This window comes from Phymastichus coffea, unplaced genomic scaffold (genome assembly GCF_024137745.1).
Source record: "Phymastichus coffea isolate CEN01 unplaced genomic scaffold, Cenicafe_Pcof_1.1 PCOF00028, whole genome shotgun sequence".
In the NCBI taxonomy this organism is placed as follows: Eukaryota; Metazoa; Arthropoda; class Insecta; order Hymenoptera; family Eulophidae; genus Phymastichus; species Phymastichus coffea.
In genome coordinates, this window is record NW_026706839.1 from 1,193,953 (window position 1) to 1,212,259 (window position 18,307).

The 18,307-nt window shown below is 38.9% G+C and overlaps 1 protein-coding gene across 6 annotated transcripts; it reads right to left on the reverse strand.

Moving 5' to 3' along the window:
• Positions 1-111: 111 nt before the first annotated feature.
• On the reverse strand, positions 112-17,858 carry LOC131662827 (uncharacterized). 6 transcript variants are annotated; one of them, XM_058932785.1, is made up of 7 exons: positions 17,732-17,858; positions 16,627-16,795; positions 16,426-16,480; positions 15,625-15,719; positions 11,367-14,878; positions 3,777-11,279; positions 112-3,499 (listed from the first exon to the last, which is right to left on the reverse strand). In XM_058932785.1, exons 5-7 carry the CDS (start codon positions 14,803-14,805, stop codon positions 1,755-1,757), a joined length of 12,687 nt encoding a protein of 4,228 aa, XP_058788768.1. In that variant the 5' UTR covers positions 14,806-14,878; positions 15,625-15,719; positions 16,426-16,480; positions 16,627-16,795; positions 17,732-17,858; the 3' UTR covers positions 112-1,754. The 6 variants fall into 6 exon arrangements, with proteins under 6 accessions (XP_058788768.1, XP_058788763.1, XP_058788767.1 ...); XM_058932780.1 differs by having other exon boundaries at positions 3,777-14,878; XM_058932784.1 differs by having other exon boundaries at positions 3,777-14,878; positions 15,620-15,719.
• Positions 17,859-18,307: the final 449 nt, after the last annotated feature.

Sequence of the window (18,307 nt, forward strand, 5' to 3'; positions counted from 1 at the left end):
ATTATAACATTTTAAAATATATAATAAATTTAACTAGCATATAAAAAGAATTATGATCCGATATAAAAAGAGAATATTAATTGAAAATTAAAAGTGAAATTAAATAATGTGAAATTGCCCCATCAATAACTTATAAATTCAATGGAAAAATAAAAACCACTTAATTATAGGTTAAAACTAAGTTTCAGCTGTAGGAAAATTCATTAAGATTAGATTTATGAAATATTTGAAGAATTTTATTCGCTGACAATAACTGGTACAATGCATTGATGAATCGCAGGTGTAAATTATGGCGGTTTCTCAAAGTTATTCTTAGTATTCTCATAGTTTCTACTATTATAAAAATGTCGAATGTAAACAAAAACGTAACGAATGTACGTAGGAAAGCTCTATAATATTCTTAGTTGGATACAAACGCTTCTCTCTCATTTTCTTTTTCTTTAAGTTACCAATATCAAGAACTGTACATACACGTTTTTATTTAAATCTTATGCATATATTCAACCAACGAAAAATAATTGCAAAAACAGTTACATGCTATGATTAAATTCATCCATCCCGATAGCAAAAATTCTTCGACACCTCGGAACTTATAGGATAGGACGACAGAGAATTTTCACAAGCTTTATCTCTATCGTTCACGTATAAACAATTTTAAAATGAATAGAATAATATAGTTATCGCGCAGGCTCACGGGAAAAGTAAAATAAAATACAAAAGTTTAAATAAATGAAAAATACTGACTCGCTGGCCTTTTTTCTAAATAAAAATAATGGAAAAAAATGGTTCACTTGCTTATATATATCACTCTGGATGGAAAATTTAATAATAATCACTCCAAGAAAACGAATTAGTACTAGTCAGTTTTTTTGGTCAAGGCTCAAATTTATTTATTTATTTTTTGTTAAAAGTTAAAGTTAATTACATTTTTATAGGATCCAAGAATTTATCTACATCAGTCAAAGTTTCTTTTTATGCATTAATCACTCATATTAGTCTTAACTATATGTTTGATTATTGCACCGACAATGTTACTACATTGTTTATAATTTGTAAGATATAACAATTACAGTAACGAACTAAAAAAAACTTTGCGCTTATCAAAAATATTAATAAAAGGTCAAAATGTATATAACATCGGATCTTATAAAACAAGCAATTCACTTTCTTCAAAATAATTATCCCAATGTCAATAAAAATCTTCATTAAGACGAGCCAAGAGATGATCTGTTGATGCAACTTTGCTCAAAAATTCAAACCTACTTTCTTACATATATAGAAACTCATATACGATCATAGCTGCATCAACACGACGAAGGAAAAAAACTGAAGTATATAAACATCGATAAAAATCTTGTTGGCCATCGCAAGGATTGATTATCAACAATTTCACTAAATATACAGTCGTTCAATTTCTCTCGACGATTAGTGTGCAAAATATTTTCGCACGGACAGAGTTTGTCTACAACCAAACAGAAAAAAAGAAGAGAAATTCTTTTCTTATTATTTTTTATATAAAACATCCAATGTACAAGTCAAAACCTCCCAGACGGGTATAATTTGCGCATTAGCCCTGCTTCGAAAGTAGTGCGCGTATATCAACATCATCATTATTATCGCGGAGAGACAAAGACGGCTATCTATATCATATATAAATACGTGTATAGAGCGACGAAAGAAAAAAAAATAACATCGGAGGGCTGTAATCACTGTCAAATTGTTATTACATCATAAACTATACATAAATCACAGGATCACTGTGTCCTTGGCTCGATTGCATTAGCGAGCTCAATTTCCTCGGTTGGAGGTGTACCAACGTTCTCGAAGTAACTCCTGAGCATCGTGGTGATCTCCTCGAGGCTGAGCGAATCGCAGGTGGCACTTAGCCTCTCAGCAAGACTACCGATGTCATCGCGATAAGTCACCAAATCCTCGTCGGTAATAGCTAACACAACCTCTTCTTGGCCGTTGTCCTGGCGCAACTTGAACACCGCGGAAGTGGCATAAGTCTCCGCTGTGACTGGCGTCGTAGGAATGAGAATGCCACCGTTGGAGGTAGTTATACTGGGCGTTGTCGGAAGAGCGACAGTGCAAGTGGCGGTGGCCATAGAAACAGTAGTAGTGACGACTTCCTCTTCCTCTTCGAGCTCCGGAATTGGAGCTCCAGCGTCGAGAATCTTTGGCTGTTCGCAACTGCTCTCATAATTGGGCGACAGATAAAAATTTTCCAGCAGGTTATCTTCTGAGTCCTCCACTACCATGTCATTGCCAATCACAACCTCAATCATGTTTCCCGAACCAGGTAATTGATCTTCACTCAGCACAACTGGCTCGAGGAAAGGTTCAGAAACAACCTCCTCGGTACCGGTCTTGTTATTGTTGATCCTTGCCACTGGCAATTCACCCTCGGGAACAACATTACTTTCTTCCTCGAGCATATCCAGTCGCAAACTGACTTCTTGGTAGAGTACGTGCGACGGATGAACGCGATCAAGCTTGAGGTTGTGTACAATGGCGCTTACCAAACGCTGTATAGCCCAAACGTAGCTGGCGATGGAATTGTGTACGGCGACCTTGTGCTGACCAGCGACATTGCCACCGGAGAAACTCGCGTCGCATAATATGCAGGTGGAATCGTGCATCCATTGATAATGATGCCGACACGACTCGCGAGTAGCGAATTGTTCAGGGCAGATTGGACAACGCATTATTGCGTTGTTACATTTGCCCTCGAAATCATGATAGATCATTAGCGACTGCAACCTCTTCTTACCGAGTGTCTTTAGTAATTCAGATACATCGTCTTGAGATTTCTCAGAGCCAACGTTGCCGTTCTTGCGACTCGACTTGATGTGATAATCGAGCATGTGTCGCACCTCACTGATTTCGACGAGGAGTTTACCGCAGAATTGGCAGATGAAAGCCATGACACCATGCTCTCGTTTCAGATGATTCTTTAGGCTAACTTTCTCTGCAGAAAATTCGCAATGAGGGCATTTGCACTTTTCCTCCTCCTTGTTGTCGGAGGAGTCGCGACGGCTTGTTGATGAATTGGTCGTATCGTTAGCTTCGCTGTCTTTGCTCATATCGCTGACGCTCTGATTGCTACACTCCATGCTCTCGTCCTCGATACGCGAGTTGGACAGTGAGTCGTCATGGTGCATCTTTTTGTGTTTCTCCAGCATTCGCGACGAGTAAAAGATTTTCGAGCAAATGTCGCACTTGAGCGACTCACTTGGCTTGTTACTGTGTTCATCGTTTTTGTGACGATTAAGCTCGATCGACGTCGGGAAGCTGTCGCCGCAGCGGTCACACTCGTACGTATATCTCACTTGTGGTTGCTGTTGTCGTTCCAGCTCGCCGTTCGTCGATGGTTTTATGTTGAGGTTGTAGCCATTTTTTACTGTGTTGCGATGTCGTCTCGTTGAATCACAGCGTTCGCATAGCTGGGGTGCGGGCAAGTCGGTTGATTGCTGATTGTTCCGCTTCGATAAATTAGCTAGAAAGCATAATGCAAATTAGTAGTTTGATTTAAAATTGAAATAAAGTACGTTATATTATTTGTATCCAATGATTATTATGATATTCGAATTATTAAAAATAATTGATTATGTAAATAGAAAAATAACACTTAAAACAGTTTATGAAGAGATATTCTTTTTTCATAAAAAATAAGTTCAATAAAATAAATAAAATATTATACTGAACACGTACACTTGTTTGAATATCATAAACGCCATCAGAAAGATAAAATGTATTTTGAAAATAATTGTTACCTGAGTTAGCAGTCGATTTAAAGTTAGCCTTGCACTTGAAGCACTGCAACAGATCCTTGTCGCCGTAAGAATCGTCGTTCCAGTTCTCCTGCTCGTCATTGACCATCGTGAGTTTCTTGAGAGAAACACCATCATCATCAGTGTATTTGCCAAGGGCACTCGCAAGCTCTTCGATTTTGGCAGCGTCAGATCCACCGTTATTGACAAGTCGTAAAAGCTCAACGGCCATATTCTTCGAAGCTTCGTCAGCTTTGCAAGGTATGATATGTTCAAAAATGATGTGATCGTTCAAGCTCTTACGATAAGCAAACTTCTTCTGGCATTTAGGACAAGGTGTTTTTTTCATCCTTTTCTTAGTGGTAACTGAAGTAGCTGACGAGTCTAGTCTTGGTTTCTTCGGTGGTTGCATCGCTAGGTATTTCGACAACCTCTGAATGACAACACCATTTTTCCTTTTAAGACCATTTAATGGTGTAGAAGCTGATGGTACTGCTGGCGGTGGTGTTGTTTTTATAGGACCGAGCTCGTCGTTGGACGAATCTTCGAACTTGCTGTTATCGTGAGCTTTATCGGTGGGTAGTATGACGATATTGATAAGCTTATCAAGATCGCGAATCGTAGTTTCGGAGCAATGATGATTCTCCTGCATTTGCACCGCGCGGAAACTGGTGAGGCACTTGGTGCACGGGAATTTACACGACACTTCGTGCATCTTCATCAAATGCTCGACAACCTCGTCCTTCATCAAGAAAGTACTTTTACACAGCGTGCACGTGTACACCTCGTAAGCGGCAGCTTCGATCTTTTCCAGTCGTCTCATAAAGTTCGGACATCTCTTAAGCACTTGAGCTCTCTGCATCGGCGAGTCAGTGCTGCGGATACCGATTCTGCAAATACAGTCGCTCGGACAGTGCAACACTTCAGTCCTGGTTCCATTTTTGAAAGGTGGCGGTGGATAACATACCATACCAGTCGTGGAAAATTGTGACAATGGTGGTTTGTGCCGCATCAGACTAGCATGTTTAATCTTGACGTGCTCGTTGAGAGTGAATACATTCTCAAAGAGTTCATAACAGCTCCGACACTTGAGAGCGAAGGTGATGTATATCTCTGACTCCGACGATACGTCATGACTAGGAATTCTCAACGTATTGAAACCAGAATGTCTGCATTGTTTCTCGTTCTCGCACTTCAGATGCTCTTGTCTTAAATGGTATTCCAAATAGAATAATGACTGAAAGTCGTTCGAACAAAATGGACACTTTATTGCACATTTGTCTTCTTCAGTCATACCGACATTGGCCTCCAGTCTACCGATCAAATCCAACGCTTGAGTACATGTAGTGCAAAGGAATGATCTGTTATGCTGATCCTCGTTAACGAAAATTTTTGTGGGAGTAGTTGGTGTGTAAATAACAGATTTATTGGCAAGCTCAGAGTCGGGTACCGGTTGAAAATTGACGATCGTCGCAGTCGGTTGACTGTCTTTGTTCAATGCCGACTCGGCCGAGGTGAGAGCATCGGGTATAAAAATTATGCAAAATTGCTGTGGTGGCGGTTGCAAGTGTGGCGGTTGGGTTTGTAAAAGTGCCTTGTCGTCGGTAGGCTGCATAAGCATCAATAGTTTGGCGTCACTGTGCGTTGGCGGCTGGATTTTTGGTTCGATTGGTACCAATGGTGGTGGATCTCCATTGCTATTGCCTTCGAGCTTTCTCCGCAGATTCATTTTTACAATCTCTCGAATGGGTTCGGCAGGTGACTCATCAGCCTTGTCGATTTTGGTCAATTGCACTACAAGTTCTTTGGTGATACTGTGCTGATCGCACAATTCTTTTTCTACACGTGGTCTCTTCTCGTCTTGTATAAGAGAGTCGTCGCTGCTACTCGAGCGAATGCGCTTGCTTTTTGATGTCCGTAAATCATCATCGGAGCTTCCCTCGAGCGTGTCACCTTGAGAGTATCTTCGCGAACGGTTTCTCGACGGTGACCTCGATCCGGCAACAAAGGTGCTATCGTCTTGCGAGAATCTACGTTGATGAACGCTTTTCTTAGCCGTTTGTGAGCTTGGTGATTCGTCTCTGTCAGTCCATGTTCTCAAATAATCCGCGACAGTTAATTCCGATGTTCGGTTGTCCCTTGATTTAGGAATAACTGCTATTCCTTTATCAGGTGAAACTTTGCATGGACGACCCACGCGACTTTTTGGAACTTCCTTAATCACGGAACTTTCATCTGAGCTAACTGTTTGTGTACTCGCCACGACCGACTGCGGTTTCAATGGCTTTATGACGAACTGTGGTAGTTCACGTACTCTTGGCCGGCCACGTTTCCTCTTTGGCTGCGCGTCCTCGAACTCTTTTGGTCGCTCTTTGAAGAACTTGGGCAGCTCCTCGCTGAACATGCTGTCGTCTTGAGAATGTCGACGTTGCCTCAATTGCTCGGCTGTCATGTTACCAGGTAATCTGATTTCCTGCTTTTGACTTTGCGATAAAGCTGCTTCAAAGACAGACAGTTTTGCTGGTCGACCTCGCCTTTTTACAGAGCTGATTGGTGGTATAGATTCAGGTTGCGTCATGCTGTTCGTCACTGAAGTGATAACTAGAGGAGACACAGGAATGGGAGTTTGTGATGGCTGTGACATTTTCGGCTTTCTCTGTTGACGAAGTAAATTTGTGGTTGAAATGGTAGTAACTCCGACTTGCGATGCTTTCGACGTTAATGTTCGTACTTGCAAATTATTGTTATCGCTAATTGATGGTAATGAGAGTAGTGGTATCGATGGAATCGACGGCATTTTGTCAGCTTGCAAGAGATTGGCAAGTATACGTCCTTTCTTATTCATATGATCACTCACATTTTCAGTATCACTGACCGCTAACTGAGAGAACTGTGATGAGCTATCATCGTGCGGAAATCTCGGTGATCGTCCTGGTTTTCTCTTTACCGGGCTCGTGTTAGTTCCATCGTCCGAAATCAATTTCTTCGGTTTGCGTCCTCTTTTCTTGACAGCAATTGTTTCATCGCTGTCACTGATAGAAGATTGTGAGAGTGGCATGCCATCATCGTGTGAATACTTGCGAGGTGGCCGTCCTTGCCTTTTTACGTGTGTAGAGGCTACATCACCGTCGTGATTCAACTGAGGTAATACGGAGAAACTGTGTTCTTCGTCGGGTGAAAATTTGCGCGGAGGACGTCCCTGTCGCTTACCTAAACTAGGGATAGCTGGAACATCTTCAGCCTGACTCCTTTTTTGACTTTGTAAAAATACTGGAGTTGCCAAAACTCCGCTGTCATACGATAGACGACGAGGCAAATGCCCTGGTTTGTTCGCGTCGTTCTTATTTGACTGTACACCGCGATCAATAATATCAGATAAAATATTTTCGCCTTGTGACAGTTTACGTGGAAGTCGTCCTCTTCTCTTCTCCTGACTTTGCGACTTGTCTGACGTAGAAAGGCTATCGCTTTGAGGTTCTTCGGTATCGATTGCGTCAATCTCTTCTCGTGGATATTTTGGTGGACGTCCCCGGCGTCTTTTTTTCTTAATGGGACTCAATGATGTTACTGATCTGTCGTATAGAGGTTGGTCATTATCAAAAGTTGACTGATAAAGCGTGGCAGCGACTTGTTCGAGTAGTTTCGGCGTGATATTGTCATCTTCGGATGTTGGAGGATAATGCCGATGTTTCGTTACAGGACTTAGCTGCTTGACTGGGGAAAATCCCTGAATAGAGCCGATACTCACATTTCCTACAACTATATTTTGTGTTTTGTTGGCAATTGAATCTTTTGGCAGAACGATTTTGATCGATGAGAGATTTTTTGGAGGTCGTCCTCGTCTCTTCTTTGGTGATAACGTTGAAAGATCTTCCATGGAACTAGTACACACTGAACCCGGCTGTTGGATTTTTATGCGCGGCTTCCGACCCCGTTTTTTCGGGCCAACAGAATGTATACTCTGAACAGCTGATAAATCTTCCATAGAACTTGCAGCCAATGAATCCGAGTAAGCATTGTAGTCGCGAACTACACGTGGTTTTCGGCCGCGTTTTTTGGGAATCACGACAGTCGATAGATCTTCCATTGAACTTGCAGCTAAAGAGCTATTTTCACTTTCAAAAGTGCATTTTTCTTGACAAAGTAAATGGGACACATTCAATTGTTTCTTCGAAGCAGATTCTTCGAGAATAGACTGATTTTTGAAGGAATTAACAGCAAGCGATTCGGTCATATCTTCTTCAATAGTTGGCGCGGGCATAATTCCAACCATATCTTTTTGAGCGTTACGTGATTCAGCTATTGGTATATCCTCGGTCGAGCTGACAGTTTCATCCTCGGTTATCACTATTGGAGTCGTACTATTTAGCAATGAGTTGTTGCCTTGCGGAAGCTTTTTCAATGTTCGACCGCGTTTCTTCACAACAGGTGGTTCCATCATTCTTGAAGCCAGTCTAAATGAAGGCACTAATGGCATACCGTTGGTCTGCAAATGCTTTGTGCGTGGTCTACCTGGTTTTCTTTTTACCACAGGTTGATCAACTTTCGAAATGTCCTCGGTAGAGCTGACGGTTTCGTCTTCAGTTAACGATAACGACTCCTCCGAGATATTAATTGAGAATCGAACACGTTTTTTCTGAACAACTCGATCGACTGTAGAAATATCCTCTGTAGAACTGACAGTCTCGTCTTCCGTTTGTGCTTTCACTCTATTCTTCTCTACAAGTGACTCATTAACAGAACTTTCGTTAATAGCCTTGTCTTCAGTTACTAAATTTTTTTCAACTGTACAGGCATTATCTTGTGAAGGTGTGCGTGATCTTACTTTCTCTTCTGTGATTGACTGGACTGTAGAAGTATCATTGACAAATTCATCTTTGGTTATTGAACTTGTTTCTTCGATAATTTGATTTGCAAGCAGAACATTGCTATTTACAGAGTTTTTAAATGATCCTCCTTTAGCCATTTTTTCTTTAACAAGATCATCACTTATTGGAAATGCAATTTGATTTATCAAATGTTTCCATGGTTTGCGTCCTCTCTTTTTCTTCTCCTTTGGTTTATTCAAAAAAGTATTTGCATCCAGATTCTCTATTGTTGAATGCTCGTTCTTTGTAATTTGATCTTCGGATGAAGCTCGTTCATTGTCTAAATGCTTACTTGGCTGTTGTTTCTCTATAAAAGGTTCTTCAAGTATATTATGGGCAGATTCATCTTCCGTCATTAAATTTGTCTCACTAGTATCTTGTACTTTCTTGAGTGATTGGCGTCCTCGTTTTTTCTTGATGATTACTTCAGTCACACTTGTTCCATCAATAATTTCATTTTCAGTACCTTTCATTAGTGGATCTACAGAAAATGAATTATAATTTTGTGTAAGTGTAAATGATTGGCGACCTTTTTTTACACTCTCATCAATAAAAGTATTATTGACTGCTACATTTTCGACGACTAATTTGGCTTCATTAGTGGCAACATTTTCAGACGATGGAATATCATTGTCTTGCAAAGACTCGCTTAGTTCATCTTGATTTCTAACGATTTGTTTGTCAACAGACGTATCACAGACAACCTCATTTTCCATCTTTGAATTTAGTTTTTCAACAATTGTTTGATTTTTAAGCAGCGCACTTTTGACCAGTGGGTATTTGCGCGGTCTTCCTCTTTTCCTTTTCTCACCTTCCGGCACCGCGTTCAAGTATCTCCATGATTTATGTCCTCTATTTTTCTTTTCCTTCAATTCAGTCAGAGAAATATCACTCATGCTCTCATTTTCCGTCATTGAAATCTCTTTCTCTGTAACTTGATTTTCAGATAAAGCAGAGTTATCGTTTGAATGTTTAATCGACTGATTTTCCTGTGCCGCAAGAACTTCACCATCTTGTATTGCGATTATGTTTTTCAAATGTTTCCATGGTTTGCGTCCTCTCCGTTTTACCTTTTGTTTAATTGAGGAAGCAACACTTATATCTTCCCTCTCTGTTATTGAAGTCTCTTTCTTTTTGACTTGATTTCCAGATAAAGTACAGTCACTATTTGAATTCTTATTTGACTGATTTTCCTGTAATCCAAGAACTTCGCCATCCTGTAATGCGGTTATATTTTTTAGATGCCTCCATGGTTTGCGTCCTCTTCTTTCTACTTTTTGTTTAATTGAAGGAGCATCATTTATACTTTCATTTTCTGTCATTGAAGTCTCTCCCTCTGTAACTTGATTTTCAGATAAAGTACTGTCATTATTTAAATGCTTACTTGATTGTTTTTCATTTGTAACAGAAGCTTCACTGTCTTGCAATGTGATTTTATTTTTCAAGTGCTTCCATGGCTTGCGTCCTCTCTTTTTTACTTTTAGTTCAGTGAAAAAAGAATCATTGATATCTTCATTCTCCGTCATGGAATTGTCTTCCTCTGTAGATAAAATACTAATATCTTGTAAATTTTTTTTTGGTTTTTGCTCATTTCGTTTTACTTGTGTGATTTCTGAATTGTCATCTACAGATTTTGGATAGATTTCGTTAAAAAATCTTACTTTATTTATGATATTGTGTGACCTTCGTGTTCGTTGATAATTTGCGATTTGTTCGAAACTGTCATGGTAATCTTCATCTTCTGTTGTAGCATATGCATCCTCTGCTGTTTGATTTTTAGACAATTGCCTGCCCTCGTGTAAACGATTTTCTACTTTAAGGCGTTCTGAATATGGTTTGTCATCAGAATCTTCATCAACAGCTTCGTCTTCTGTCAAAGAAAAATCTTTGTCTATAAAAGTCGCAAGCATTACACGGTCATTCTGTAAAGGTACTTTGCAAGATTGCTCAATTCCTTTCTTTTTCATAGGACTGGTCTGCGTCATTAGGATTTCGACAGAATTTATTTGCGTGACAGGCTCAACCAACTCTTCTATAGAATCTACTACGTTGAATGCAACTCTTGCAACGGTAACATTTTCCTTTACTCTCGCCGTAACTTCCGTACCAATAATACTATCATTAAATGGCTTCTTTCGAAGTCGACCTACCTTTTTATTTTTCTTTTGAAGAGTTTGTTCTTTTGCAACTTCTTTTGCAAACTTAGTTAAAATTTCTGGCTGTGTTGGCATAGCATCGAGTAACTGAGTGCCACTGAGACACATTTGATTGGTGATGACAGTCTGATGTTCTTCGTTATTTTCCACTTCGTCGTCCTCGTTGATACGAATCGACTCGACGGGTTCAAACAACGGCTTTTCCATGAGCTTACCTGTATGTACATCAACGTTATTGACTATCGCAGTAGTTTTAGCAATAAGCTCAGCGTCTGTGAATATCGGGTACTTCTTTGGTCGGCCTTGCTTCTTCTTAATCGTCGTCTGGCCTATTTCCGTGCTCGCCGGCGACCATCCTGGCATACGATAACTGCCGCTATCGGGCTTAGCTGGAGAGCAACTTGGCACACGGCAACTGCTATTACCACTGCTGAGATCAGAGCTGGTTGGCGAGTAACCGGGTATCCGCGCGCTGTTGCCACCTTCAGGAGTACGAGGGATGATTTTAATTTCCTTGATTACATGACTATTAGTGGAGTTTTCTTTACGCATAATTATCTTGATCTCACCTTCGGTTACTTGTTCGGCAATTGCTTGCTCACTGCTCACCACCTCTTCTTGTTCTTTAGACTCGACCAAGTGAGTAACATGTTTGTTGGCATCGGTCTTAGTAATTTTCATAAGGATACGTTGACGCTTCGTATGATCCTGACTGATTTCATCATCTTCAGATTGCACAGATCTTTCTGCGTACGATGCATCTTCAAAAGAAGGTATCTCGAGGCTAGTTAGTCGTCTGAGTCGATCGGACAGACAAATATCGCTCTCTGAATCGGAGATATTTTCGAAGTAACCTTTATTTGTAATCACAGTTGGCTCGAGGTAACATTCTGGCGAAAGTACATTTGGAGATACTTTAGCGCTAATGTTGTCTGTATGATTCTCATTGAATATGTTAGCCGGTAGAGGCTGTTCGTGATCTATGCTGTTGCACGTCTTCTCGAGTTCTTCTACTTGACGCTTGTCAATATTCTCGGTGCACTTCTTTTTTAACTCCGATAATGTGTGTTTCCGCCGGTGTTTAACGAATTCCTCGTCAATTGATTCATTAACAAGCATGGAAGTTTCATTGAGCGTGGGTTCTTCAGTGGCCGGAGTCGACTCTAGAGTTTTCTCGGTTGAAGATTTTTCGACAGCACTGAAGAATTTGCTGCTCTCTTCAACTATTGTATGTTCAACGGTTAATGAAGGTTTAAGAGGTAACATTTTTTCATCCATGGATTTCTCGACAGGAACAGAAAGTCCTGAATTTTCTACATGTGTAGGTTCTTCAGCCGATACTAAAGGTCCAAGAGATTCTACGACTGAACTTTCTTCAATAATGGGTGAAGGTTCAGGGTTTTCCACGATCGGCGTTAAAGATTCGAGAGTTGTAGGTACTTCCTTAGGAACCTCGATATCGTTTACAAAATCCTCGACACCACTCTCAAACACGAACGTCTGCACTTCTTCAACTCTGTTGGTCGCAGATTGTGCAATTATTTTTGGTGAAACGATTTCGCCATTGAGAATGCTATCTATCACCAAGTTCTCAACGGATTTGAGGTTATTCTCGAAAGTACTTTCGTGCTCATTATTTTCAGTGCCTTTATCCTCTTGTGAAACATTTTCTACATCTACACTTGCAGTGCTATTCAGAGATCCGATGTCCTTTTCAGCGACTTGAGGTAGTTCTTTGAAAGCTTCGGTTTCTTTGCGTTCATTTTGAACGAGTTCATTGTTAACTTCTGGTTGATTATCAGTGTTTTCAGATAATTCCTCTTCGGTTTCAAATTCTTTATCCAAATTCCGTGATAGTTCTTCAGGAGTTTCCTCGATTAATGTGCAAGTGGAAGTTGTGCTTTCGGTATCTTCAATTGTTTCGATCAACGATTCATTATTCTCGCTTCTTATTTGTTCGTCGTTTGTTGATTCAGCATTTCCACAACTCATGAAATTAACATTTGGTAACACAGTGTCATTGTCATTCACTGAATTTTTAGCTGGTAGTTCGAATGTTTCACTGGCTATAACGTTCACGGATGATAATTCAGATATTACATTTTCTTCTATGTTTTTGACAGGGCATTCCGAGTCATCGCAATTTATTAACTTTTTAATTCGAAATTCAGAGCTTCGACTATCTTCTGAATTTTCAGCTAATTGTTGTGCACTTTCTGAATAGATCTTTATACTTTCAACTGTTTCTGGTCTTTCAAATAAAAATTTTGTATTTTCAGTTAAATTTTTAGAATGTATATCATAAATTTTCTGTACTGCATTGTTTTCAGCATTAGAGTCATCCAAAACAATGTTATCATGAGGAATTGCATTAACTTCCATTTGTAACGGTACTAATTCAGGTGCAGTAACAATATAACTATTGCCATTAGCAATTGAATCATCATTAATTGAATTTGATTCAATAATTTTGTTATTGACTTTATCTTGATTGAATTTTTTGGAAGAATTTTTATCATCATTGACCACTGCACTTTTATGAAAGCTTTTACTTTTGGAAAGAGAATGGCGACTGACCACTTCGTTAATTTTGGCTGACTCACAGGAAGTATCTTTGGAACTTTCATCCACATGTTCAATTTGATTCTCGTTTATTTGTACACTAGATACTTTATTGATTTTGGTATTGTCTCTGAGATCCTTATCACTGTCATCTTTATTGCTCTTACTTGTAATACTTTGTGACTCAACCTTTTTTTTCTCTCTCGAAGAGAGCCTTTGGCTTTTAACAACTCTTTTTGTAGTTTTCTCTTCCTTCTTGATCATGCGAGATCGCCCCCTATTCTTAATTTCAATCTTAACTGACTCCTCTGTGTTTTGTTGTATCTTTTCAACTTTATTCATAACATTATCCGCTGAGGGTTGCTTATCCAAATTATTTTGTATTTCAGTTTCATCTGCGACACCAGCATCGCTAGGAATTGCACAAGTTTTAATCTCCTTGGATGCCTTGGAAAAAACATCACTGTTTCGAGTTTTGCTTTCAGAATGATTTTTATTAATTTCAACAACCAATTCCTCATTTCTTTGTAACCTCTGCAAGCATTTCCCCTTCAAGAAATTCTCTACTTGTGACCTGTCAAGTGTGACTAATAATTGGCGTTCAATGATCTTTGGATCAATTTGATTAAGATAATCATTATTAACATTATGTACATTACACTCAACCGAACTGTACACAGGCTTCTGATCACTTTTAGCCTTATAACTTTTGTTTTCAGTTTGATCAATCTTAGCTGTATTACATCGCTTTTCAGTTTGATCAGAATTTTTAATGTATACAATTGATTTCTTTGACAGAGTTTTAATATTTTTCTCAATCACTACCTTTTTTATCTCAACCACTACCTCGTTTTTCTTATCAATCACAATTTCATTTTTTTTATCCTCAATCACTATTTCTTTTTTTTTATCCTCAGTCACTGTCTCCTTCTTCTTCTTCTCAATAATTACCGCCTTCTTCTCACCGATTGGTTCTAAAGTTTTGGCATCACTGCCGGCAAAGTTCTCGCTACTTCTATGCACGAGATGGCGAGTATTCTTCTTGCCAACAGGCACTAATTTTTCACTTAATAAAGTCTTAATACTTTCAATATTATCTGTCCTTTCGATGACCACCTTAATATCTGAAATTTGCTTAGTCTTTCTCTCATTGGATTTTTTCCCGTCTTCAAGCCTTGTAAGAAGTACCATAGGAACACGCTCGACGACTGCTATCTCTGCTTTCTCTTCATCTTTTCTGCGCTTCTTGCGTTTCACCGCTGACTTATCAACCACGTGTTGCTGACTCTGGTTGACATTGGTTGAGATCGCTGTTGCAGACCCGAGTGAAGACTCGGACATCCTCAATCCAATACCACCTGCTCGTTTCGCTGACATGTGATTGTTGTCGCTGTTATTATTGTTGTTGTTACTGCTGATGTTACTTAGCCCAGCCTTCGTGCTCATCGTCGATGTTGCAAGCTGTGAGTTTTGTTTCTCATGCCGTTGATCGTTATGCTCGATGACTTTTGCCGAGGAACTGCAAGGGATACGGAACGTATTGTTTTTTTTATTTACTAGAACATTAGCAAAATCGCAATTTTTGTTCATGAATCACAGTGTTTTAACAAATCCTATCAAGAATACGTTTCTAACTTTATAGAAAAATGTTAAAAGTTAAATTGCAATGTTAGTTGATTGTAGTAAGTGTAAGTAACTTTGATTGACTAAATGATTTTCTATGTGCTTTTTTGGAGTCATAGTGAATACTAATGGTATTTGTTGATATCATTGATTTAAAATTCTTACATATGAGATCTAAATATGATATTATGAATGTTTTTTTAGATTCATTAACCAGAAGTATAAAATCACTTATGTAATATCAAAGAATACATTCATTATTTTATCAATTGATATCTATAAAATATAATAGTGAAATATTAGGTCTGTATAATGGACTTATATATTTTAATAGTGAATCATTGATGTCAACTAATTGGAGTTTAATATTCTTTGATTTATACATTTATTGTACACCAAATCATGTTTACTAAATGCATAGTTATAAATTGGACATTCATCATTGTTCATCACAAGTGAATTATAATTACTGCTTGTTTATCAATATGGCATATTTAATAGTATAAATGCATTTATTGCCTTGATATGAGAATATATATCTATGGAATCCTATACCAACAATACACTAAATTAAAAATATATTTCTTAAATATCAATATCTCTATTCATTCATATATAATAAGAAACAGAAATATACCTTACCCTCAAGGGTTCTGCAATACTTTATCAAAGGATTCACATCTTTCAGGGTAGTTGAATCCAAATTTTCTGGCCATGAATAACAGGAGTACGGGCATCTGCAGGCAGATAAATCTAATTGTAGGTTAACCCTAAAGTAATATTTCTTAAAAAAGTGATCTAGGTATGGAAATGCAAAATATATGGTAAACAAAATTTAGATATGCTAAACAATTAATGTTTCTTTGGACAAGACTCCACTTTGCCTGTAATATATGAATGTGTCTTTTGTGTCAATAATCACTCTGCTTATGAATGAACTATGTGTATTTAAATGTTAAGTTCAATCTTGAGAAATGTTTTTTATACAGTTTATATATCTTTTGATGTACGCAGTGTAAGTTAAAATCTAAAACAAACATTAGCCATCAGATGCAAATTATTGATAATTAAATGTAATTAAGAAAATTAGTATTCAGAATAAGAAAGTTAAGAAAACAATTAAATGTCTTAATAACTTTCAGTAGCCAACTGTTGATGTTTTCTACAAACAACTATGTTGTCAATGATGCAATGGAAACCAGATTTGCCAGGAGTCAACCGATGAGAGTGAATCAGTAGTGCCAAGTGAATGAATCGGTTCAATTCTGATAGCGACAATGATATCTCAATGAGACAATCAACAAGATAGGAATGTACTCTGTAGAGTTGTCTCGTCTCAATTCAATAAAGTATATTTAAATATAGAAATAAACAAACAATTACAAACAAAGTAATGCATAAATACAGGATGCTCTCAACAAAAAATTTCATTGCATAATATACCTCTGGGAGATCTCTGAGAAATGATGCATTGCAGTTTTCATTGCGACAGTACAACCTGACAAAGTAATTGAACAAAACGTCATAATTCTGCATTATGAATAGATACAAGATTAATTAACTGAAATTGATTATAACAGAACTTAAATTAGAGGAAGAGTGATTGACCCTTTTAGGGTTACCATCATGTCACATAAACTTTACCTCCTTTTGATCGATACGAAGCAATTACACACATTTGTTAATATTGTGAGAAAAGATTGCTCATCGAGCAATTCTAGGCAGAGTTCATTTCGGTTTCTCTAGAGGCTATCACATTTATGGCGGTCTCATCTCGGCCCATCGCCACGATAGTTACTGTGCAATTGTCAGTCTGGAAAATCATCGGTTGGTTTTAGAAGTGAGTTCATTCACTTGGTCCAATATTCATCTTAGCTAAAGCGCAATTTCGACTCGTCGTTTGTCTAATAATACACACATCACTCTATAGGAATCAAACGCGACTAAAAAGCCATATAATCACAGCGGAGCTACGACGGCCGAGAGCAAAAACAAACACGCACTCACCACACATCATCGTGTATGTTCGGGGCGTGTATTAAATTGCGCTGTGTGTCCGAGTCATGCGCATGTAAAGCCCATCTTCATCGGCTTCGTTCAGTTCCGTTCTCTACCTTTTGGTCTCACCTGGAGATATACGTCGGAAGCTTTCTACACCCCTCTCGTGCGTGAGGCTGTCCATGTATACGGGCAAAGACGTATATGTGACACTTCCACACACATACACACAGACGCTGCTGCACGACAAACTATACAGCTATCGACAATCGGTGGCTCGAAGGATAAATAAAAATCTAACCTCGAATCAGCTGACAACGAGCAACTTTCTCTCACGCGCGGATGAAATAAAAAACGTCTTCTCTTTCCTCTTTCTGCGCTCACTGCATTTCAAGTTCGAAGCCTTCCACCACTCCCTACTTCGACAAACTTAAATATCTCATCGCAAAGAAAGCAAGCTATATCAAATGCGTATTTAATGAGAGAATGTCTATCAAAGTTGTAAAGAGAGAGAAATTTCTCTTGCCCCGTTCTCTGTATATATATGTATATACGTGCGTGTGTCGCGTATAGCGGCTTGTTAACATTTAAAAACCTAACCTCACTTCACTGCACTATTTACTACCCGTCGTTCGCTATACTCGCCCAAGTTCCCTTTCCTCTCCCCCGCTATTCGTTTTCTCTCTTTTTTTCCGGCACACAGAACATTCAATATTAAACTTAAAAATATTCACACTTTCTTAATACTTACTTATTCGTTAACTTGATTATCTCGTGGATGGGCTACGTTATATTCGGTAAATGTATCCGTAGGGTCGTATGTGGTGTGCTTTACTCGAGACTGCGGCGGCGGCAGCCCGACATGACGTAAGGATGCGAGGCTGCACAAGCGACTACTGCTCTCACTCTCTCAGTGCTCAAGTCGCCCAGTGGCGCACGCGTCGCGCGCCTAAATGCTATATGGACAACGGAGTGCGGACCAGAGCAAAAAAGCTACGCGCATGCACAAGACTCACACATACCTATGTGCATGTATATAGCGTTTGATTTTGGATAAGTGTATATACGTGTATTTGTGTGTGTTGGAAGGGCTAATTCGTAGATATATTTTTCGTTACTCGTAGATGTACCGTAAGCACTGCGTGCTTTTCGTTTAATTGGCACGGAAAATTTCCGGGGAGCGTACACCCATTAAATCGTGTTACTCCTTCCCATAATGCATTTCTTTTATCAGGTCAGCTCCATCTTCTTCGACTTGAGCCACACTCCTTCTGCTCGCACTCTAAGGCAGTTGACCTTGTCCGGTCCCTTGGCTCGCTGACATTTT

Excerpts from the sequence above, each read along its gene's own strand:
- LOC131662827 (XM_058932782.1), bottom strand. The coding sequence starts at position 14,805 with ATGAGCACGAAGGCTGGGCTAAGTAACATCAGCAGTAACAACAACAAT. Across the intron at positions 3,500-3,776 it reads TAAATCGACTGCTAACTCAG|CTAATTTATCGAAGCGGAAC; the intron begins GTAACAATTATT and ends TATGCTTTCTAG.